Source organism: Penicillium canariense (assembly GCF_028826845.1).
Source record: "Penicillium canariense strain IBT 26290 chromosome Unknown utg000001l_segment0_segment0, whole genome shotgun sequence".
Lineage (NCBI taxonomy): Eukaryota > Fungi > Ascomycota > Eurotiomycetes > Eurotiales > Aspergillaceae > Penicillium > Penicillium canariense.
Genome location: NW_026622728.1, coordinates 5,404,796 through 5,427,637, shown reverse-complemented (window position 1 = coordinate 5,427,637; position 22,842 = coordinate 5,404,796). Strand labels below are relative to the sequence as shown.

General features: G+C 54.4%; 9 protein-coding genes across 9 annotated transcripts; 5 read left to right on the top strand and 4 right to left on the bottom strand.

Annotated features, from left to right (window-relative positions):
- Positions 1–236: 236 nt before the first annotated feature.
- On the bottom strand, positions 237–3,082 carry N7482_001835 (gamma-tubulin-complex subunit SPC97; the record flags this gene model as incomplete). Its single annotated transcript, XM_056683960.1, has 4 exons — positions 237–318; positions 371–588; positions 647–2,631; positions 2,713–3,082. The coding sequence occupies 4 exons, from the start codon at positions 3,080–3,082 to the stop codon at positions 237–239; spliced, it is 2,655 nt and encodes an 884-aa protein (XP_056547566.1).
- Positions 3,083–3,445: 363 nt separating this feature from the next.
- On the top strand, positions 3,446–4,520 carry pup2 (proteasome core particle subunit alpha 5; the record flags this gene model as incomplete). Its single annotated transcript, XM_056683959.1, has 5 exons — positions 3,446–3,470; positions 3,524–3,536; positions 3,607–3,685; positions 3,832–4,175; positions 4,241–4,520. The coding sequence occupies 5 exons, from the start codon at positions 3,446–3,448 to the stop codon at positions 4,518–4,520; spliced, it is 741 nt and encodes a 246-aa protein (XP_056547565.1).
- Positions 4,521–5,307: 787 nt separating this feature from the next.
- Positions 5,308–5,869, bottom strand: N7482_001833 (uncharacterized protein; the record flags this gene model as incomplete). The annotated part of the gene is made up of 2 exons (XM_056683958.1): positions 5,308–5,368; positions 5,403–5,869. 2 exons carry the CDS (start codon positions 5,867–5,869, stop codon positions 5,308–5,310), a joined length of 528 nt encoding a protein of 175 aa, XP_056547564.1.
- Positions 5,870–6,685: 816 nt separating this feature from the next.
- On the bottom strand, positions 6,686–8,161 carry N7482_001832 (25S rRNA (adenine645-N1)-methyltransferase; the record flags this gene model as incomplete). The annotated part of the gene is made up of 1 exon (XM_056683957.1): positions 6,686–8,161. One exon carries the CDS (start codon positions 8,159–8,161, stop codon positions 6,686–6,688), a length of 1,476 nt encoding a protein of 491 aa, XP_056547563.1.
- Positions 8,162–9,115: 954 nt separating this feature from the next.
- N7482_001831 (uncharacterized protein) lies at positions 9,116–12,570 on the top strand (the record flags this gene model as incomplete). The annotated part of the gene is made up of 5 exons (XM_056683956.1): positions 9,116–9,305; positions 9,367–10,019; positions 10,085–11,187; positions 11,250–12,345; positions 12,430–12,570. The coding sequence occupies 5 exons, from the start codon at positions 9,116–9,118 to the stop codon at positions 12,568–12,570; spliced, it is 3,183 nt and encodes a 1,060-aa protein (XP_056547562.1).
- Positions 12,571–13,032: 462 nt separating this feature from the next.
- On the top strand, positions 13,033–14,559 carry N7482_001830 (uncharacterized protein; the record flags this gene model as incomplete). The annotated part of the gene is made up of 4 exons (XM_056683955.1): positions 13,033–13,698; positions 13,763–13,868; positions 13,940–14,455; positions 14,513–14,559. 4 exons carry the CDS (start codon positions 13,033–13,035, stop codon positions 14,557–14,559), a joined length of 1,335 nt encoding a protein of 444 aa, XP_056547561.1.
- A 285-nt stretch (positions 14,560–14,844) lies between these two features.
- On the top strand, positions 14,845–16,135 carry N7482_001829 (BAR domain-containing protein; the record flags this gene model as incomplete). Its single annotated transcript, XM_056683954.1, has 5 exons — positions 14,845–14,879; positions 15,016–15,171; positions 15,266–15,827; positions 15,904–16,035; positions 16,103–16,135. 5 exons carry the CDS (start codon positions 14,845–14,847, stop codon positions 16,133–16,135), a joined length of 918 nt encoding a protein of 305 aa, XP_056547560.1.
- A 636-nt stretch (positions 16,136–16,771) lies between these two features.
- N7482_001828 (V-type proton ATPase subunit e) lies at positions 16,772–17,309 on the top strand (the record flags this gene model as incomplete). The annotated part of the gene is made up of 4 exons (XM_056683953.1): positions 16,772–16,782; positions 16,923–17,006; positions 17,091–17,143; positions 17,230–17,309. The coding sequence occupies 4 exons, from the start codon at positions 16,772–16,774 to the stop codon at positions 17,307–17,309; spliced, it is 228 nt and encodes a 75-aa protein (XP_056547559.1).
- Positions 17,310–17,770: 461 nt separating this feature from the next.
- On the bottom strand, positions 17,771–21,737 carry arg2 (acetyl-CoA:L-glutamate N-acetyltransferase; the record flags this gene model as incomplete). Its single annotated transcript, XM_056683952.1, has 6 exons — positions 17,771–18,778; positions 18,839–18,892; positions 18,945–19,187; positions 19,513–21,405; positions 21,465–21,611; positions 21,684–21,737. 6 exons carry the CDS (start codon positions 21,735–21,737, stop codon positions 17,771–17,773), a joined length of 3,399 nt encoding a protein of 1,132 aa, XP_056547558.1.
- Between the last annotated feature and the right edge of the window lie 1,105 nt (positions 21,738–22,842).

The following is a 22,842-nucleotide window of genomic DNA, read 5'->3' as shown; positions in this document are numbered from 1 at the left end:
CCCCACCGGTGCGAGATGTCGGGATTGTGTCATGCGATGATGTGCTAGGGGCGCACGTTCCTTAGGCATTCGGGCGTTGGAGTCGCGGCAATTGCAATGAGCGTCGAGGCTTCTTTAGCCCCCAGATCAGGCTACTACAGGAGGTGATTCTGCGCGGTGAGCCGGGCTGGTTGGCCCCCTCGGACTTGTGGATCGGTCGCATCTGTATCTCTGACACAGAATGTGCTTGTCGCGCTTCAGTCTTCTTTGCTGATGGAGCTCAGGGAGTGGGCTAGTTTCAACAAGACCACGCTCTCGGTCGCGGCAAAGTAGTTGAGACTAATTCGATGGTTAGAATATGGAAACCCAAGACGATGGAACAGCGACTGACCTGTCCATCAGAATTCGTAAGTGGCGGTTGAAATGATCTTCGTATCGCTTGAGGGTGTCTTCCAGCTTCCCAATGCGAGAGGGATCGTACCCTCGGGCGTCGGCACCGGCAGCTTTGTCTCCAGACAGGTCAGGGTCGGCCGAAGCCAGCGCTCGCGAGAGTGATGCTGCAGTCCACAATGCAAACATGGTACAACAAGTCATGAGCTTGGAATGGATCTATGGGATATAGGGGTTAGGAACTGATCGTCATAGAGAGCTGCGGATCTTCACCTACTTTCAATAACTTGGCCTGGGTGAGCATGCATTCCTTGAGACAAGTATCCAAGAAATCCACGTGGTCCTGCATCAGCTCGTCAACGGTCCGATTGACCTGCTTCGTCCCATTCACGGTCACCTCAGACCCATTCGCATCGGCTCCGTTCACTCGGTCCATCAATCCCACCCAGTTAGGCTCGATCACTTCCGCCGTGCAGAAATACAACAGATGTTGAACAAAGACTAGCATCTTGGCACGCAAGTTCCACGCGCGCCGTTTCCACAACTCCAGCCTTCGATCTGACGGCTTGTGTCGCCAGTTGGCCACCTTGTTTTGGTCGGCCCAGGACGTGACCAGCAGCGTCTCCAGGTGGCGCAGGGATAGCAGGTGGCGGAAAATCAATTGGTACCGCAGCACAGTCTTGCGGCTGATGACAAGGGAAAGTGGGAATGGCACTGAGTAGTCCAGCTCCAGGGCGTCAAACCCGACAATGTCCTTATCATCGTCGGCCGCCTGAGCAGATGACGCTTGCTGCTTTTCAAATGCGGCTTCCGGGTGGTCTTGGTCAATGCCCGAAACACTCACCACCTGCATCAACCACTTCGTGAGGCCAATTTTGTTCATTCGCACCTTAACATCCTCTTTGAACGGATCCTGTGCGGCAATGCTGCCGGGTTGACGAAGCACAAGATCCAGCAGCGACTGGAGCTTGCCCTCATTCACAACCCGTGCCGGCTTGCGCAACTCAGATGCACTGAGCTCAAGGAAATAAGAGAAGAAATCGGATCGGTCGAGGAAGAAGTAATGTTTCAAGGACCGAAATCGTGTCGTGAGGGAGTTTTTCGTTAGGAGGAGGTTCAAAAGGGAGGCATTGGCGTAGGTATAAGCAGCATTGACGTTTTCTAGAAAACGCGGATCGTCGAGGGTCTTTGGGACATCCCTGACAGCTTTGCTAACATCGACACCACCACATTCTCGTACCACATTGAGGTACTTGCCGGCTAGAAGAACCCTGTCCTTGACCCCTTCGAGCTGAGGCGGAATTTCGTCCTCGCGGATCGTATACCGCTTTTCCCAGTATTCATCGGTGTAGTCTTCCTCTAGCTTTTCCCGTTTGATCCATTTTTGTTCTTTCACGAGGAACTCCGCGTGGGGGTCTTTGATGCCACCATGGTGCAGCCACTCGTTCAGCATGTTCATATATGGTCGACTGGCATCGCGCAACAACGTCTGAATGAGGATTTTGGTAGATGGATCGCCCGAGAAGGTAGCAAGGCGCTCCGTCAGTAGCCTCAGGACATTGCCACCTTTGCAAAATTTCTTGCTCGAGCCGGGGACGAGATCCCCACCTTCCTTGAGTTGCTCGAGAATATTATCAACATCGTCGAAATCCTCGATGGTTTCGTCAAGATCTTCTGAATCCAGCAGTCCATTGCGTTTCAGGAGCTCTTGTCCGAGAGAATACAGCTGGGCCAAACATTGGCTAGTGGGCATCGTATGGAGGTGAAGTTGGTGCAGGGTAAAGGTAGGGTTGTTCAGCAGTTGGCCTTCCAGTTGAGCGATCAGAATCAGGTAGTCCTTGAGAAGCTTGCGAATGGATGCGCAGAGTGCGTGGCAAACAGCCCCAAAGTCGGCACGACTCTGAACTTCTACAAATGCCTCCATAGCGCTGTAATGTGTTGCCATCTTGAGCATGGACTGGGTGAGATCGCGCAAGGTTGGATCCAAGCCCGCCGCGATTTGAAAGACTGGGCCAGTTAGGCGGTCTTTCTCGGCGGACGGGTCATGCGAACTGTGATAGTGGATGTACTGGCCCTCGAAGCCCATAAACACGAACAACAGGTCTTCTAGGATCGCGGTCTCCTGGGCGTCAGGCGAAAGGCCTCGCAATGGCCGGGGACAGAGGGACTGCGGAGCCGCTGAAGCCAACGGAGGAACCGATACACGACAAGCGAGGGGAGCAGTTGAATGAGGGATTAGAGATGCGTGAGGATCCCATGGCGCTATAGATGGGAGAAATAAGTCAATACACATCGGCCGGACAGAATGCGACACCGGGGCGCAGCTAGGAGGTGATCACGAACTGTTAGACGCCTCCTGTTCCCTTATTTTCCCAATTGGGCTCGTGCCATCGGCCATACTGGTCTTCTTGGTTCTCGGCTTGTCCCATTCTCCGCGATTGCCAGCACTGGAGGATGCCTTGACGGGGATTCTCCGCACCGCCTTTTCCCTTTCTGTGATCACAGTACGCTCTGTCCGCTTTTCGGTCATGCTCTTCGGCTCTCGGGATGACCTCTGCTTCTGGCTCGACGTGCTCGTACGCGAAGGGTCCATGTTGTCGGGTTGCAGCGGCGAAGCGGCGCCGCGACTGGGCCTGTCCGCATCGACGCGATTAGACACAACGCGGGGTCGCGGAGCGCTCATGTAGCTGGCGCGACGGTCATTGGCGGACATAATCCCTGGAAAGGGCGGGCGATGTCATGTATCCCAAATGGCAGTGTCTGATGCTGAGAAGGCGCGCTTCATAAAAGAATAATACCGAACCAGGTAATTAGAGCGCATCCAAACAAGCCGTGGGTTCAACTCCACCGTGCCTTGGGCAGCGTGGAAGTGGCTGCCTCACCGCCTGAGGCCGCTCGGCCAGGCACTCACGCAACTTGCGTAAGTGAGAGCTTCCCGCCTCGAGAGCTCCCATCCTCCTCCCCCAGTCCTGTCCTGCTCCTCCACCGCATCGCCGCGGCCATATAACTTCTTTCTAGGATCCTTGCCCCAAGTTTCTGATTTTCCGGGTTCTCTTCTTATTTCAGACCGCCCAATATGTTCATTGCACGATCGGAATATGGTAAGCTGCGTCACGTCTCACTACGCTGTGGCATTGCTAACAGCTGCGGCCAGACCGTGGAATCAAGTAGGCATCCTGATCTTGAGGCTCGTCCACCCGCATTTGAGCTCTTTTTCTGACCATGACAACCCGACAGCACCTTCTCTCCGGAAGGTCGTCTGTTCCAGGTCGAATACTCTCTCGAAGCTATCAAGCTAGGTTCCACAGCAATCGGTGTACGTCCTGCTCTACCCACCCTGCCCCCGGTCTACGCCTCGAAATGATTGGAATCGGAATTGTGATCAAAGCCGAGTTACTCATACTCCATCCCGGGCAGACCGACGATGGATTGAAAGGCCATCAGTCTAACATTGGATTGTAGGTTGCAACATCGGAGGGTGTCATCCTCGGTGTCGAGAAGCGCGTCACATCCACACTTCTGGAAGCGTCATCCGTCGAGAAGATTGTTGAGATTGACCAGCACATCGGTTGTGCCATGTCCGGCCTCCAAGCCGATGCCCGCAACCTGGTTGAGCACGCCCGTGTCGAATGCCAGAACCATGCCTTCCACTACGCCGAGCCCCTGCGCGTTGAGAGCACCACACAAGCGATTTGCGATCTGGCTCTCCGTTTCGGAGAGAGCGGTGATGATGAGGAGAGTGTTATGAGCAGACCATTCGGCGTGGCGCTGTTAATTGCCGGCTATGATGAGGATGGCCCCCAGCTGTAAGTGATAGATTCACCAGGAACCGGACCATCGGACGTAGCTAACCTCCATTTCTTCAATACAGATATCACGCCGAGCCCTCAGGTACTTTTTATCGCTATGATGCCAAGGCTATTGGCTCCGGAAGCGAAGGCGCACAGGCCGAGCTGCAGAACGAATATCACCGCTCCTTGACGCTGGCAGAAGCCGAGACGCTGGTTTTGAAGACGCTGAAGCAGGTTATGGAGGAGAAGCTGGATGCAAAGAACGTGCAGCTGGCAAGCGTGACGAAGGAGAAAGGCTTCCGCATCTACGATGACGAGGAGATGGGCCGGGCTGTGGCACAGCTGGGTGGGAATCAATGAAAGACTCGCGCTAATTTGGGCGGTAGACAATACAACCTTAAGAGATAGGGAGTCTTAAATTTTTACCAAAGGCAAGGTACCCTGCAATATACACCCCACGATCTTGTTTATCCGTTATCTACCATAAGCGCCATTCATTACGTTCAGCCCGGCTGGCATTAGCTCGGAGGCGAACATGAATCAGCACTGACTCGGGCTCTGATGATCATGTAGCGACTATGTGCTCTCCGGCCTCGTCCATATGGAGCCTTCCTTGATGTTTCTTGCCTAGGTAGTCTCGTCTATCACCAGCGTTCCCACTGTTGTTGCTCCTTGTGCTCCGCTTCCCACAGTACATTCGTAGAGAGGATTCTAGCGCTGAAGGAACGCCTCCAAGGTACATATATTTCGTACACCAAGCCTCCCCCGGTGCAGTCTAAGCCACTCACGCCCATAACTATTCCCATTTGGCGTCCAGATGATTACGTGCATATCGTATTTGGCCGGCTCCTTGTTCAATAGAAGAAAATCCAAATGATGGTCGAAACCCACCTATATGACAGGACTCTGGATGCGGAAGCAATGGATCCATTTTTCCTCGTGATACTGCTGTCTTTTGGGTACCTTGATCTGCTGCGTTTTCTGTATGCCATTTGAAGCTTTCCGGAATTATCAATCAATGCTCGTCAGTTTTTCAATTTTTCAGACCCTTGTTAGAAGTGGCACTGCGTTATTTTCCAATCAATAGTTCAAGGCAACGAGGGGCTCTTATATTCTTGTCCGGTTTCTGCATCTACGATGTTTTATCTTACTCTGGTTCACAATAATTCGGCTGTATGTTTCCACTGTCTAGAATTGCAATGTACCACCTATAAAAGGTCTAAAACAGGATATTCCACTTACCAAGGTGCACTTAGCATAGCCATCTGGATTTTGAAAACCCAGTTCAGGCGCGCGTGAGGGAAGTACCGCGCGGGGCCAAGCTCTTCCCCGCGACGTTGCGCTGGAGTCAGTAGAAGGTTGTCAAAGAGCTCCTCGATCTTCTCGAGTTGCTGGGCAAACAAAGGGCGAATGGATGGATCTATTGCGGTCAAGCCGTACCCAGGATGCAATCCGCGGAGCATACAGGAAATCGTCCAGGCTCGCTCCTCGACCACGTCGAGCCGAACGAGAGATCGGTTCTGCGGGATCTCCGCTGCTCTTTGTGCTACAGTCTCTTGTAGATCTTGTAAGTAGTCGATCAAGGGACCTAGTTTGCTGCGGTAAACTTCAGTATTTTCCACGTCTCGAAGGATCCTAGCGAGCAGAGAACAGGCCACCATAACTTGGGCAGACGCCTGCCAGAAATGTTCAATCTGGGTGAAGGCCATTGAATCAGTTCTAGATGATCCTGTCTGTGTGATTGTTAGTGAGAGGGAAACCTTGATGTGATATTGAGAGAAGGGAGCGATGGAAATTGAGTACTGATGAAGCTCAGGGAATGGGTCTTCTAATATCCAAGGGTGCTATCTATATTCCTGCAATCTCGGAGCACCCATGGTTCTCAGTCCATATATGGATAAGTATCTCTTTGTCCAAATTTCTTTCTCTTTCGACAAAGGACCAGGTCGAAGAAAAAGGCCTTTGTGGCATTGCTCTGCCCTATCATTGGTTGCGAGGAGTAACTGTTCTCAAAGAATACCCTAATTTCTTCATTTGTGGTCGAGGCTCACGGAATACAATGGTCATTTTCTGTCAGGAAAGCAAAGATTCAGCAATAGCGCCCGCGAACATCACGTTACAATAGCTCATTGGTTTAGTTTCGAAGTATTAGCTCGGATGGGCTATAGTAGTAACCGGAGAAGGCCAGACTTTTACTCTTCTCTGCTGTCAAACATTAGGCTTGTCCAAGCGGCACGTAATGAGGATCTGAAGTTGCCAATCCTCCCACCTTCCCCCCAACAAAATATCACTCAAAATAGAATACATAATTAACATTTATCACTATTTCGGAACGTGGCCCAGGTAGCAGGCAGGTCGGGTGGATATGATTGACTGGCTGTCCTCCATGTCAACAACTCAGGTCCACGAGATCTCTCAATAGGCAGGCAATTTCAAGTACGATTTCAGTGAATTTCCCCCAAATGCTTAACCCCGTAGGTATAATGAATAACTTCTTATCATACACCACTTCTGCATCAAGTAGACTACCGAATCTTATACACACAAGGCTTCAAGACCTGAGCCTCCTGCTCCGTAGTCATCCCACTATCAGCCTCCGGCTTCCGGTCCACAAATCGCTTCTTCCCACCGGCCGCCGGTGCGCTCAAGCCAGTAGAGTGCTTGCCCTTGGCCGGAGCACCGCCCTGCTTCACAAACTCCATCTTGACAAACATCTTATTGGACTTATCCACCGACTCCGGGCGCAGCACAAACCCACGAGTCCGGAAGACCTCCACGAACGCCGAGATATCAGTCTCGTCGTCATCAGCCGCGGGACGGGCATCTTCAGCAAAAATATCTGCGTCGTCGATATCGGAGTCGTTGTCCTTCTTGCTTTTCTTCTGCTTCTTCTGCTGAGTCTTGCTGAGCGGCTTCTGGGCGCCGATCATTGACTTCTTGCGAGTGACTTTGCCAAAGCGGCTCTTCACCTCGCTGACCCAGCACTCGCCCTTGCCGTCGCCGCGGAGAACTCTCCAGGCTTCCTCCACGAAGGACACCCAGTTGGTGCCCATCAGGCTCAGACAGAAAATGGTCACGTCCACGGAACCATCTTCCACAGGGAGCTTGGAGATGTCGGCCTTGGTGATGAGAGGGTCTGGGGCCTGGAGGTCGTAGCTATTAAGCTTCAGGTTCAGCTTCTTCGCCGATGGCGTTAGGTTTCGAGCAAGTGCGGCATCACCACAGCCCAAATCGGCAATGCTGCAGACCCCGTTGGGTCTACGGGGGAGGGGCAAGGCCTTGTTTGGCAGAGGCTTGCCTCTCTTGGGGACAGGGACTGCCCCGCGACGACGGATGGCTTGAATATAACCATCGACGGGGTTGGAGGGCCAAGATTCCTTGACCTGGCGAGAGAAACCAGCGTGGTATTCATCGAAAAGCTCTGGGTTCGCGTTGAACAGCTCGACTGCCTTGGAGGAGTCGGTAGTATACAGTGTTTCGTTCAAATGGCGGAATCGGGAGGAGATCAGCTTTTGGCGCATAGCCTGCTGGAGAGGTGTGAGGGTCGCATTCGTTGTCGGCGGGGCCGCAAGTGAACTTGTAGCAGAGGTAGTCGTCTGAACCGGTGCAGCGGCGTCCGACTTGTCCTCCGAGGCATCCTTGTTCTTCTTGTTCTTCTTCTGCTTCTTCTTCCCCTGGCCCTCCTCTTGAGCAGGCTCAGGGTCGGCCTTCTTCACGTCCTCCACATTTGTCTTCGGGGAGGGAGCAGCAGCTGGGGTCGGCTTTTCCTTTTTCTGCTTCTTCTGGGGCTTTGTCGCGGTGTGGCCCTCGATGTGCTTGCGATACATTTCGTTGACATTACCCGAGGTGACATTATCACGCTTGCGCTTCTTGTCCTTATTCTTCCCATTGGGTGTCGATGCCTCGTTGGTTGGCTGCGATGCGACCTGAGCCTGCTTTGCCGGCTGAGACTGCTTCTGGAGCGCAGAGCTCTCCAGCGACCATCCTGGTACGGCGAACATGGTCGTTTGCGAGTGAAGCTTCGTAAGCTTCTTGTTGTTGCCTCGACTGACCGTCACCAATTGTGTACGCTGAAATAATTCTTGAGAGCGGTGGGTTGTGCAACGTGAGCGAGAGCTCCGCGAAAAGAAAAAAAAGTTATCGGGAAATTTTCTCCCGTTCTCCGCATTGGTAATCGCCATACGAAAGTTACAAGTATACAGTACTGGAGTCAGTAAGCTATTTTATGGCCCCATTTCTCAGGCACCGTCTTAAGTTGACATTCTGAATTATGTTAACCATCCAAGTTAATTTAACTAGGTTGACTATCTATGTACTCCGCAGTTAACAACTATTAGTTGGGCCGCTCAAGCTTCACCCATATTTTGGTACTCCGCCGAGGGCTTGAGCGTCGGAGATATTGTGGGAGTGTGGCATCTGCACTTCAGATGCAGCACGATGTTCCTCCTGTCTGATCGGGCTCAAGGTCGATCCCAGGTGGGAGAACTTGTCAGCTACACCCGCTCAAACTATGCCGGTACCCAAACTCTGTGCCAAATGGCGCCTCTGGCCAGCCCCAGCGGCTCGTATAAGCATTTGGGCCCTGCCAAATGAGCCTGCGCCTTCATGATATCGTGAGCGGGTCTGCCGCATGTCAGATCGTGTTGCTGGTTGGGAATGAAAGCGCCGATAGGGGTAGGCAACATCAGACCCGCGCAGGGGAACACGGGATCCTACCTTCGCCCAGCGTGTCAATGGTACAGGAATGAAATAGGTAGAGCAATTAAATTTATAACACTTGAGAACTAAGGAATGGTCGCACGGCGAGGATTTCGGGTGATCTGCAGAGCTCGGCAGCGTTGCCCGGTTTGTGGAGATTCCCATGGATTCCAGACCCCCCAGTTCCTCTTCCCTTAAAATACCCTATCTTGGCCCCTCCCAGTCTGTTCCTTCTCCCAGCCCCACCATGCTCTTGGATGTGCACAGTTCCCACCGGCCGTGACCTGCATTCTATCCCCAGGGCCGTCATGGTAGGAGATTTTGAGGATGCGCCCGGGTCGTCGGCGGATCCATCTATTGACATCACCCATACGGCCGAGCCGCCCGCGGTCAGGCAATCCGGGTCCCGCCGTAACCCAAAGAAACGGACCAAAACTGGTTGCTTAAGTATGTGGCGAAGAACAGACAGAGATGTAAATAGGGGCCGAGATTGTTGACTAAACTATAGCTTGTCGGAAACGTCGCATCAAGTGCGGAGAGGAGAAGCCCATATGCAGCAACTGCATCAAGTCCAAGCGTATCTGCGAAGGCTATGCGCAACGCGTCATTTTCAAGAACCCGCTGGGGATCTTCGGATCCTATGGCCCACCACCCGGTCAGGATCCTCAGATGCAACAGCACCATATGAGAGTCCCACTATTCAATGACTTTAGCTCTCTCCCGGCTCAGCAGGCGGCCGCGGCAGCCCAACATCCCATGTTGGCCCCACGACCCATTGACCCAGCGACAATGGGATATCATTCGCTCCAGGCATCTGAAATAGCAGCCCCAGAGGGATCTCCAACAGCAAATGCCCCTCAATTTTATTATCCGGCACCACCAGGGCACGTACCGCCTCAATCATGGCCGCAGCTAGGGCAACAGCCTGCCCCAGTGCCACCATCCTCAGCCCCAATTGACTACTCCCAATTGCAGGCTGCGGCAGCGAGCTCTTTTCAGGGCGTGGAAGAATATAAGGAGGAGTCGACCTCACAATATCCGCAACCCATCACCTATTGGACGAATGTCAACCGGGGCCAAGAATATGCATCCACTTCTCTGCCACCACCCCCGACTGGATCACAGACAGGGAAGGGCGCCGAGAATCCCCTATTTCCTCAAGTATGCCATATTACCTTCTCAAGCTATATGTTGCGATTTTTGGTGCTAATATCGTCTGTCCGTAGCCCACCCAGCCCGCAGAGGCTATATTTCAGTACGACCAACAATCAGGACAAATACCTCCGCAACTGGATTCATCCGGGCAATTCATTCAGCAATATCATCAGCAGGTTATATTTGTGGAGGATGAGAATGAAGACTACTACGATGTGGAATCTGACGAGGAGATGGTGGATCAGGCTCAGGCTGAGGGTTTCAACCAGTTGAGTTTGATCATGGCTTCTGCGAACCATGATGATCGTCGACTTCGATCGTTCACGACTCATCTCAATGAGCCCAACATCCTTGCCTCCTATTATCCCACGCTCGGATCATCTCCTCTCAACAATCCCAAAACGGCGCGCATCTTCGCCCACTTCATCCACTCAACTGGGCCCTCGTTGTCCATATTCGAACGCCATCCAACCGACTCCTCGATCGTCCTGGGAGTCCCAGTCCCACCTGCACAACAAGGTCTTTGGACCTACACCCTCCCTCTCATGGCCTTGGAAAATCCCGCCTTACTCCAGGCGATTCTCGCTGTCAGCAGTTTGCACATTGCATACTTGCAGGGTGTACCCACTACCGTTTCTCTCAAACACTACCACTATGCATTGAAGCGTATCAGCCGCGCCGTCGGCCTCCCCCTTCGTCGGAAACAGATCGGCACACTGGCTGCCACCCAACTTCTAGCCTACTACGAAGTCATATCCGCCGATCATTCCAAGTGGAACAGTCATGTTGCTGGTGCCGCCCAGCTAATCAAGGAGGTTGACTTCGCGGGTACGACCCGGGATCTCCGCGCTCACCGGCGTGGACTCAGTGAGCAGCGCCGCCAGATGGGGTGGTCCAACTCGATGATGTACCATCACGGTTTCGGTCCTGATATAACTGAGGATGACCCATTTGCGGAGAAAGAGGGCAGTGTGGACCAAGCTCTCATCGGATCTCTCTTGGGACGAATAGTCAACTTCGATGAATTCGGCCGCGTGGAAGATGACCACGTGCACAGCCCAAGGAAGCATTTCTCTCGCAAAGACATCGAGAACTTCCGGATCCAATGCGATCTCTACTGGTGGTTTACCAAGCACGATGTGTTCCACAGTTTGATCAGTGGAGACAAGTTGTTGTAGGTCAGCCTTCGTCCGACTGACAATGAATTTTTACTAATTTCACTACTTTGTATTCTAGCATGCCCTACTATCTGCAGTGCCAATGCCCGCCCCGAGCAGCCATCGGCCGGCTCGATGCCATCTACGGGTCAGCTGACTCCCTCTGGCTGCTGCTTGCCCGTGTGTCGGACTATGGCTACCGTGATCGGAAAAGAAAGTTGAGGGCTCTTCGGGCTGTGGGAACTGTATGGAAGCCTACGCCTGGAATGTTCAAGTATATGGGTCGCTTCTCTGGCAGCGATCCCAGCAAGATGAAAGGGCCGCCCGAGGGTCCACAGCCTCCAGGCCCTCCTGGAGGACCTCCTTCAGCCGGCTCCTTTCATCCTAAAGGATCGGTTCCTCCATCGGATTCATCAGGGGTTTCACCGGGCCAAGGAAGTGGTCCACCAGTGCCAGCTTTGCCTCCGATGTATGGTATGGTGCCGCCACATGGTCCGACACGCCTCCCGTCTGGATTTGCAGAGGGCCGCCATGACCGGCGCGAGTCCCCTGAAGAGGAAGAGGAAGGTGATGACTTCACATACGCGGACGCAGAGCATGAATGGGAGGAGATTTTGGTGGCCATGGACATCTTCGCCAAAGCCTTAGGACGCGATTTTCAGCCGCTCCCCGCAGACGTCACGCAGTCCATCCCAACACCCTTTGGGTCGGCGCTTCAGTACCGCACGCACACGATCGCGGTCATCTGGGGCTTCTACTACGCCGGCCGCATCCTGCTGCACCGACTGCACCCCTCCATGCCCCCGGCCATGATGATGGCGGCCGGTGTGGCCGCCCCAACAACCGCAGAGTATGCACAGATCGTCGGCAGAATTACCGGCGGTATTTATTACCCCCAGCGCTACAACCTTGAAGCCGGCAGTCTGAGCCCGACACTCGGCTCTTCACTCACGGAGATGACGGTGCCGATCTTCTTTGCGGCCGTGCAGTACATGGACCCTGCGCAGCGTGGCTGGACCATCGCAAAGCTGCATGACGTATCTCGGTTGACTGGCTGGAAGACGTCAGAGGCCATCGCCAGTGGCTGTGAAAAGGCCTGGACCATGGCAGCCGCGCACGGCCGCGGACCACCATACGAGCGATCGTTTGACTCCGACCGCCAACGTGCGCCCCTTGTAAGTGTCAAAACTGATGATGAACCGATCCGAGCCCGCTTGGGTTGGGGGGTGTGTGGCGCATATGCTGACTTTCTTCTGCAGCCACTCGATATACTCAAGCGCGACCAGGGAACGCAGTATAGCGACGATCGGCGGTTTATCACGATCGAGCCGCCCGACCGAGCTTTTCTAGCGATGGGGCTGTTGAGTTTGGAGGGCGATATGCAAAACCTGGAGGTGTAGGATTGGAGGGGAGGCGCGTGTACCTACATTAGGCAGAGTTAAATAGCGGCCTTAGTATCATACAGATCCATCGTTGTCAGTCCGCATGTAAGCAGTCAGTGCAGTGACCGCGGTGGCTGTGTGGAGACTCCCTCTCCCCCACTTGGTCTCTCCCCAACGTCATCAGCAGCGCTTCTGCCTGACCCTCTTTTTCTCTTCTGCAGCACAATAAGGCTGAATCCCGCCGACGTGCTTGGCTATTCCGCTTTCCACCATTCTATCTTCAGCTCTCCCCTGTGTTTACTTTCCCTCTCACCTCCCTCCGTCGCTCTCGTCCACCCATCCCGTGGTTCTTCCCACCCCCACCCTCCGCGGCCCGCGAGTCAGCCGCCCTCGTCATCCACGGTTCACACCGGGCTCCATCGCCCCTCCACACAACAAGCCCCCTTTGGCCCCTGCGATTCATCCAGATCAAGTCAAACCATGTCGCGCTACGACGACTACCGCTCCTCCACCGGGACCTTCGAGTCCCGCGACCGCTACGACCGCCGCCATTCTCGAGGTCCAGCCGTGGCCGATCGGCCCCGCCAAGTGGAGGACGAGCGCTTCGAGTTCCGCCTGCGCGAGGAAGATCGATATGGCCCTCCTGCCCGCGCCCCAGGCCGGTACTATGAGGATGAGCACCTGTCTCAACCATCTGGCCCCCTGGTGGCGCCTGACCGGCGCCGTCGCCGCGACGGTAGTCCCGCGTTCGCTCGTCCACAGTTAATTAGGCGACAGTCGTCCCTCGATACCTTCGATCGCATCCCTCGCCGCAAGATGGAGTCCCTTGAAACTCGCGATCGCCCCCGGGGTGTCCCCCGTATGCCTCACCCCGCGCCCCCTCCGCCGCGGGCCTCGCCGGGTCGTTATCGTGAGCGGGAGGTCTATGAGGACATCCGTATCGCGGAGCCGGACTACTACGGCGATGAGGAGTTTAGAGATTTCGGTGAGCGCACAAGTGTGGATCAACGTCGGCATCGCTCTAGCAGTGGTGCTCGCTCTCGTCATGAAGAGAAGCCCTATCCGCGCAAAGGCAAAACTCGCATTCCTCGCAAGTGGGTGCATATCCATGCCTTATTGGATCTGGGGTACCCGTTCAAGGAGGATGTATGTTGTCAATGTCTATATTGATACACAGGAGTTTGGATTGCTGATAACTATTCTGGTCTAGGATGATGTAATTGTCATTCAGAAAGCCTTATCCAAGGACCAAATCGACGAAGTAATCACCCTGAGCAAGGAGTTCAGACGGCCTGCCGAGCACGAACATGTGGAAAGTAAGTTACTTTCCTGAGGGCCCCCAGGCAACCACGGCAACTGAATCTCTGTTCTAATACCTGCTGCTTAGCTGATTTTCTCCGTGTACCGCGATCCCCGGTTCGAGCTATACCCCGTGAGCGGGTCACCACAGAGCATCTTGTCGTTGATGCTCACACGCCTCGCCATGATACATACATCATCGAGGCGTCACCGCATCGACACAACAATTACGACGAATTCGAATACGAGGACCGGATTCAGAGACCACAATATCGAGGCATCTCTCGCCCACGGTCAGTGTCTGTCCATGCACATGAACACCGCCGACTCTCATCGCCAGTGCGACTCGTTGAGCCCCGTGGCTTTATCGAGGAGCGTATTGAATCGCGGCCTCGCAATTCTGGTCAGTTAGTCTTGATGCGCCCACGGAGCAGCCACCACGACGACCTCAGTGACTATGTTCGTGACCTGGAAGACGAGGCCAGGTTCCTGCGAATGGAGCGACAAGGAGGATTTGAAGTCACGCGACAGCGTGAGACCGACATTGTTGACAGTGATGGCAATGCGGCTGAAATTACCGAGGTTCGGCGCTCAGAGCGTAGAGGTACGAGTCAAAAACTACACTATCATGTTTACCACTTCATCGCTGATACTTTTTTAGAACCCAGTTCCGGCGTGATGCGAGCGATGCTTGCCACTCTCACTTGAGGCTGAGGGACCATGTTTCTGCGCATTGAGCAGGAATGGGAGATGACTGTCATGATATTCACAGGCCACGATGATTTTGCAGATCTTTCTTGTACTTATTTTCTTATCATGTACTTCCACTCTACGAATGCGAAGCCATAAGCGGGTGCCTGATAAAACCGTGGCGGTGCAGTGTGGTGGGGCGGTGCAGCGGGCTGGATAGCACTCTCGTAGCTGGCCATGTCCTATCATCCCTCACAATCCCTCCTTGTATTTCCCACCCTCTAGTCTCTCACCACCTCAATCATGGATCGAGTGCAGGCATTCGGCAAGACCTTCAGGTGAGCTTCGCCCCCTTCGTCCCCTCAAGCACCCGCCTATCGCAAACACCCCCTGCGCAAAAAAAACCCCCGCGGGTCCCGTTCTGGACCGCCGTCGAACGTTGACTGACATCTCGTCTGTCGCTTGTGTGAACAGCGCGAGCTTTACGCCCTTTGCGCAGCGTACCCAGCAGTTGATCAAGGAGCAGCTGGGCCAGGCCGAGGACAAGACCCAGCTCCCAGATGAATACATCGAACTCGAGAAGCGCGTCGATGCGCTCAAGCTTGTCCACCAGAAGCTGCTGCAGGTGACGTGAGTTATCCCCCCCCCCCCCCCCCCGGTGATATCTAGGTTGGCCTTCAGCGTCCGTGGGCACTACTGATCGCGGCGTCTTCTCCGGAAACAGCTCGCAATACTCCAACGAGGCCTACGACTACCCGCCCAACATCCGCGAGTCCTTCAACGACTTGGGCCGCACCATCAACGAGAAGGTCACCCTCCTCTCGCAGGCCAGCTCCCCCGCCGAAGCCCAAGCCGCCCTGACCGCGCCGCCAGCCGCCAAGCCGCAGCCCAAGACCTTCAACCATGCGATCGCGCGCGCCTCGCTTGCTGGCTCCCAGACCCTGGTGCAGAGCTCTGAGCATGAGGATCCGCTCGCCACCGCGCTGGAGAAGTACGCCCTGGCTGAGGAACAGGTCGGTGAGGCCCGTCTCGCCCAGGATGCGCAGATCCAGTCTCGCTTCCTGGCTGGCTGGAACACCACGCTGAACACCAATCTGATGTTCGCCACGAAGGCGCGCAAGAACGTCGAGAACGCGCGTCTCACGCTGGACTCGATCAAGGCCAGCAAGAAGGCTGCTGCCCACGGTGACCTAGATAACCTGAGCGAGGATGCTCGTCAGGAGATTGAGCAGGCGGAGGATGAGTTCGTGGGTCAGACTGAGGAGGCTGTGAGCGTGATGAAGAACGTATGTCTTTTATAGCTGCTGTCGGCTTTGTTGCGTGACGAGCACACCCCGTGCTAACTACCCCTTACTCATCTAGGTCCTTGATACCCCCGAGCCCCTGCGCAACCTGGCCGATCTGATCGCTGCTCAGCTGGAGTTCCACAAGAAAGCCTACGAGATTCTGAGCGAGCTCGCTCCCTCAGTGGACGCGCTGCAGGTCGAGCAAGAGGTAGGCTACCCCGTTCCACCTCCCCCCCCCCCCAACCAAGCCACTTCTAACGCAGAAATCTCCTTAGGCCAGCTACCGCAAGAGCCGTGAAGGCGCATAAGCTCAGCTTTTGCCGTTTCATTCCTAGCCTACCTACTTTTCTACTTTGTTTAAGCTCTGGCTGTTGCTGTTGTTGTTACTGTTGCCGTTGCCTCTTTGTATCTACAATACTCTATCCTGCAACCTTTTTTTCTCCCTTCTGTGCTATCACAAGAATCATCACCAGTTTGTGATGCGTGTTTTTTTTTATGCAGGCTTGCATTAAATAGATTGGAAAGCCCTGCATTACAAATTATCGTAGAGATCATGAAGGACATCTGTACGCCTTCCTATAAGTAGCAAATGGTCGCGATGGTGTGGGTGACACCGCCCTGGCGCCTGAGGCAGAACAGTCCCGCTAGTTAGCTCCAGGAGCTCCGACATCCAACGGCGCTTCAACTTGTCAGGTCGCCTTTCCTTTCTACATCCCGCTCGACTGCTGCACTCTGTGGAGGGAATTCTTCGGCTGGATAACCCAAAGACCCGCCACCCCTCTTTCTTGGCTCTTTCTTAACCTCGAATCGCCAATCCCGTCTCTCGATTATCGCCCACCTGGCCGCGATCCCTAGCCGCACCGGTAACGCTGCGACTCTACCAGGGAAACACTAGCTCTTTGAAGATTTTGTGGAAGGACAGACACACAGAACATACCGACAAAATGGCCAGTGGGTATGTTCAACTACAATCCAAGGGCTGAGAGGATATACCTGCGGCGGCCAAAGCCGAAGTCTCGGGCTCCACCGGTCCTCTCAAGACGCCTTACTGCGCGTGCTCAACCCGATGGAATGGCTCACTAATGTCATATGCAGTTGGAGTCTCTTCGTCGGTCTCATCATTATTGTGGCTGCCTCCCTAGCAGCATGGTTCTTCAGCCCGAAGGGCGAAAACCAGACGTGAGTTTGCCTGCCTTTGTCCTGTCGCCCCGGCTGGACAAATATAACAATGTAATCTACGAATCTAACGTCTTCATTCTATAGTGTTTGGCGCAGCACACTCATCCTCTCCTTCGTCTCCTGTTATCTGATGTGGGGTATGTCACTCTTTGCACTTCTGTGCCTCTTCTCCCCGCAATACAAATCCAGCCAAGGAAACCAAACTAACACATTTACCCCCCAGCAATCGTCTTCCTCGCCCAATTGCACCCCCTCATCGCACCCAAACGGGCCGATATTCGGCCTGGCCGGGTACCGGAATAGAGATGTCTTTCCTACTTCGGGTTAATCTTGGACTGTTCCATATTTCGGGCCGGGGTCTTCTTTGTGACGTAGTTTCTTGATCGAGATAGCACTGGGGATGCCCGTGCTTCCTCTGTGGTTTATTGGGAAATGTTTGATTCTTATCATCGGAATCGTATGCACTTGGGTTGCGGGTGTTTTGTATAGCTCTTTCTTTTCCATTCTGCTAGACATATCTATCCATTTCGAATTATTTGCCGTCTCTACCGAGTGTGCCGCCGATCACCCCTTAAGAAGATAGAGTTGCTCTCATTAATCTCTCATTTACGTTGTCCAATAGTAGTTGATATTCTAGGAGGCCGGAACACATGTATCACATGAATATAAGCATGGGAACCTCCCATGGATCGATTAGTATCTATGCGAAATCAAACCTATCATCACCCCAACTCCATCCCAGATCACAAAGCGTCTAGTTAAGCCTATCCAACCCCAACAGCCCCTAGAATAATCCTTTGCACCGCCCACCGCGCAACCTGCCCTGCAACCGCAACAGCCACAGACCGCAAATACCCACACCCAAGCAAGATATAGAGCGCCTCGATATTGCTCAGCAGCACCAGATGCGCATCCACAACGCCCAGTGATAGCAGGGACGCCAGCAACTCAAACAGCCCCGTAACATACCGCGTTGGCAGGTACGGACGCAGCAGCGACTCTGCTGCCGCAAGGTACGACTCCAGGAAAGACGGCGAAGACGCGGCGTCCCGGGCCGACGAAAGCGCGGCCTTGGACGCGCCGAGATCTTTGCGGAAGGCGCTCTCGGCCGCGCTGGTGCTGGTACTGTTGCCGCTGCCGTCGGCGCCCCAGATCACGAGGAGAATGGGGAAGAGCTTTGCACAGCTGCTGACAAGGAGGGCAGTGCTTATTGCTGTTGGGCTGGCGGCTGTGGGTGGGGGGAGAGGTTGGATGTTTTGGATTGGGGCTGTTGATGTGCGGCGGAGGGGTGGTGGTGGGCGTTGCGGTGCTGTGGATGGTGCTTGTGGAATTGGGGATGGGTCTGGCGGCGAGGTCGTGTCGCTGAGGAAGGCAGGGTTGGGCGTGAGTTTCGCAGCCGGGAGGCCGATAGAGCTTAGCTGCTGCGCTGCCTGTGTAGCCTGCGACGGAGGCGAGGGCCGGATTGTTGGGGTGGGAGGGCCAGAGGGGAAGGGGGTTGTTTCGCCAGTGCCAGCCGCCGTGCTGGGCTGGGTGGATGTTTCTGGCGCGCCATAGCGATGGGACTTCGGGACTAGGATTGAGGCTAGGAGGCGGACTGTGAGGTGGTGCGCGAGCGTGGTGGCGGCGTTCAGGGTGAGGAAGAAGAGGTATTGGATGACGATTGGGGCGCGCGAGATGAAGGTTGTTGCGAGAGAGGGGTCTTTCTCGAGACGGGCCCAGGTCAGGTAGACGTCGAAAAGAAGTAAGAGGATGCCAAGACGAATGATCGATCGCTATATTCACATCTCATCAGTTCTAATCTTCACCCTTAAGACGCTAGTGCTTGGTCTCACATCAAATCGATTATCATCGCGTCCAAGCCGATTGAACAGAAGATGCCGGTACACCTATCCCCCCAGTTAGCTTCAACTCTCCCACAGCTCTGTTAGAATGCATTACCTGCGGCTTGATGAGCACCAGGTCAATAAAGATCACGACAAAGTCGTACTCGACATATTTGTCGGCGAACCGCTGGCAGCGCGGGCACTGCGTCAATCGCACACCTTTGCCCTGGGAGCGATCATCGGCGCGACTGTAGGCGCTGTACAGGTGCGAGACCGGGTACGAGCATTCGATGCAGATGGGCATCGTGTCATGGCGCCATGGAGGAGAAGGAGAGATGCGTTGGTTGCGGGCGGTCAACTTGACTTGACGTCGCGACGATCAGCCAGGGGCTAACGGCGGGCGGGCGGGACGCGATGTATACTTAAGGGCCGTACTCGGTTAACTGTCAAGCACCTGCCCAGCTAAGCTTGTTAGCGCTTTTGCAGGAAAAGATCCAGTGTAGTGTATCGAACAAAAGTTCAGTCGGTGTCTTGACTCATAATAGCTTGATCTTATTTTTACACCTCTCGTCGCCAACACTATTGTATACACGAGAAGATCGAACACCGGTCTCTTGCCTCGCCTCGCCTCAATCAATAACACTTTTGTGGTCAGCCCAGCTAGGCTGAATATTCCGACAGACAGCCTCATAGTCCTGGAACCGCCGAGTATCCTCCACCAACCCAGGCGTCGTCCAAAACATAGTCCAATTACTATCCGATAACTTCCACGTCCCACTCGACCGCTCAAAATACCACTTATTCACCGGGTTATCTTTGCGGCTGCGCCAGCAAACTCCATCGGGGAAACATGTGCGTACCATCGCGTTGAAGACAATGTCGGCGACGCCGCCTGCGCCCTGACTGCGCTTCAGCACGGCGAATTTGTCCAAGTATGGCACCAGGCGGGCGGCGCTGGCTTTGCTACCATCGTCAACCACGCCCGGTGGCGCTTCCCAGGTGAGGATGGCGCCACCTTCGTATTCGCCCGCGATGATGAGGCCAGCGATGCGGTCGTTCACACGCTCCAGATAGTTCTGGATGTCGAGTTTGCGGTCGAAAGAGTCTTCGATCAAGTGGACGAGGCGGGGGAGGTCAATAGAGGGGTCGTTTAATTGGAGGCGGGACTGGCCTTGGGCTGTCCACATCTGCACGTGTGGGTTCGGGAGGATTGTGAGGGGCATGCCGCGCTTGACAAAGGTGGTATGCGAGGGAAGATGGCTTATTGCGCTTGCACAGCCATTAATGGTGCCGCGGCGTCCGGGGGGAAGCGAGGATGAGAGGAGAGGTTTGTCGGTGAGGAGATTGTGGATGAGAGGGTTGCGCTGGCGCCGAGTTCCAACGGCGGACACGTCGGATGCCACTTCCTGGGGGGCGCGGGCGGAGTTGGCGACTTCTTGTGGGGACGTGATGATGCCCGAGGAGGCGGATGGGAGCATCGCGAGTGTTTGTTGCGAGAGGCGGAGGTTTTCCAGATGCCCGTCAATCACATAGCTCATTGTCTTGGAGCCTGGGAGCTTATGCGAGTGGCTTGGCAGCGGGGATATCACCTCCTGGTCCACAAATTTGGAAAAGGGATTGCTGTGCAGGATCGCGGAGGCCGGTCCTTCGTCTCTGCTGCTTGTGGTGCTTCCTTCTCCTCCGAGGGCGCTGCGCGTATCAAGCAGCTCTTCATTGATGTCGTCAAACTCTTGCTCCATATTGATGAAGACATGAGATGTCTGTGGACCTCTGAATGCGGGGATTCCTCCGAGGGGATGAAGTAGGATCACCCGATCTAGAGAGACCTCCTTCTGTAAATTGCTGATTCTTTCCGCTGTGACGGCCGGGTCCTCATCTGGGTCTGGATCAGTAGAGAGTCCGGCGAATTCCTTAGTGAGCGCCATGACAGCATCATTCGCAGATACCGACACGGCCCTCGGATTCTCCTCCATGTACGCAATTGGCGTGACAATCACGACATGCCCAGCCCGGAGTCGACTTAGAAGCCCTTTTCGAGACATCACCGTCGGATGGCCCGGACCCCTTTCGGACAGAGACAGAGCCGAGTCGAGACGGAATGATTTAGAGTCCGGCTGCTCGTCAACTGCGGTAGATAGCCGATTAGCCTGTTCAATTGCAACTTGTCGCATTGCAGCCGCGCCATCTACATTTCCCGGGTCGACTACCACACAACACGCCATTCCCAGGCGCACGAGTTGCGACAGCGTCTTCGCCACACCACTGAGAGTGTCGTCATCGAGTGACTGTGGGGTAGTGATCTTAACCAAGGCTAGATGTAGACTTTCCGACGGTTCTCGCTCGCGGGGGGCGGGTGTGGTATTCTGCCGAAACACAGGGCTATCATACACGGCTCGAGAAGCGCCATAGAAAGACCCAAGATTCACACCGGATGGCAATGATTCTGGTGACGGCTCTTTGGGCGGCTCGCTCGCTGGCTCTGAAGCTCCGTTCGGCGGGCTATTTTTGAAGCGAGACAAATACGATTTTGCTTCTCGCTTGGTCGAGGCGGAGCTCAACAGACTCAGAAAGAATTCCTGAAAGAGAAACACCATGAACACATGACTATATCCGGCCATTGGCACCTATAACGGACCTTATCGAGCAGCTTCTCCTTTGCACGGTGCCCCAGTCGTTCATGATTCTGGGTAGTATTCGAGAACTCCGCATGCTGTTGGGCACGAATTTGCAATGATTGTGCCGGGCGGATCACCGCGGGTTCTTTTGTACAAGCGACATGTCGCTGTCAAATATTAACCATCAGTTTTCGAGGTCTACATCGCGTGTACATCTTCTCGACATTCAAAATGCGCACCTTTGCTAGAGCGGACGGGGCAGTCCGCGGCCAGTGGAATGCTCGGGAGCTCATTGTCGACCAGCAACGGTCGTAGCAAGGTAGGCAGAGAGCAGCCTAGCCTCAGATGGTTGGGGGACGAGAGCCAGCTCACCAAGGAGAGAAGAAAGAAGAGGAGGTGAGTCAGGACCGAGAAAATAACGGCGCATGACGCACCCTCGGTTGCGATTCACCGCCTGATGATCGTTCGGGCGGAGTGGGTTAACGGTCTCCGCTCGTGTCTGGGCTGATCGGATCATGATTAGGGCCTTCTGGGAATAATCCTCCGTATTGGCTGTGAAATCTGCTCACTCGCATTTTTCTGATAGTCATTCTATTATGATATCGGCGCCTACCGGAGGAAATGAGCTCAGGCGGGGCAGCCCTAAAGCTGTTCTCTGCTGATTATCTTCGGGCACCGCTTGGCTTCGGGGCTAACAACCGCTTTGGACCGGGTGATGGAGCGGCGATATTAGTCTGCAGGCATTCATCTCTGCCGGAATGGAGAGATGTCGCCGGTACGGAGTTGTTTGGTACATATCCCAAGATCTATCGTGCCCAATGGCTCTGTCCCTTCTCTCCTGCCTGTATATCAAGCTCAGGACGTAGCCGCCTGCTTCATCGTAATCGCACTTACTCCATATACTTCTCCCGCATGGAGGAGCCCTGGTCAAAATCGCAAAGGCTACGCGAGAGATGGATCTGACGGTGGCCCGCAGTGGCCCATAGACCATTTTGTTTAACAATCTATAGGCAAAGCCTCACCCCCTCCTCATTTTGCCTTGGAATATGTTCTCAACGTAGGATCCCCCCACTGCCAAGCGACAGTCTTACGACCACGGTACCTGCTCGGTGGATACTACTGCCCTGGGCCGACTTCGAAGATGAGGCTGCTCTTGATCGCTTGGTTAGTTTAGTTCTCATTGCTTTAGCTGGTGGAAATGGAGCCCTCTCTATCGACCATCGACCTCCATCGACTATATTTGTCCAATGCGAGGTGAGCATAGGCTTCCGGGTACGGTACCCTTTGTATCGCCCATCGTCTGCTCCTACTCCTCGATATGTTCAATAAGTTTGGGATGTTCGGTATGTTCGGTGTCAAATGTTGATGTTATTCGTGCGTGTCGTACACCACCAATGA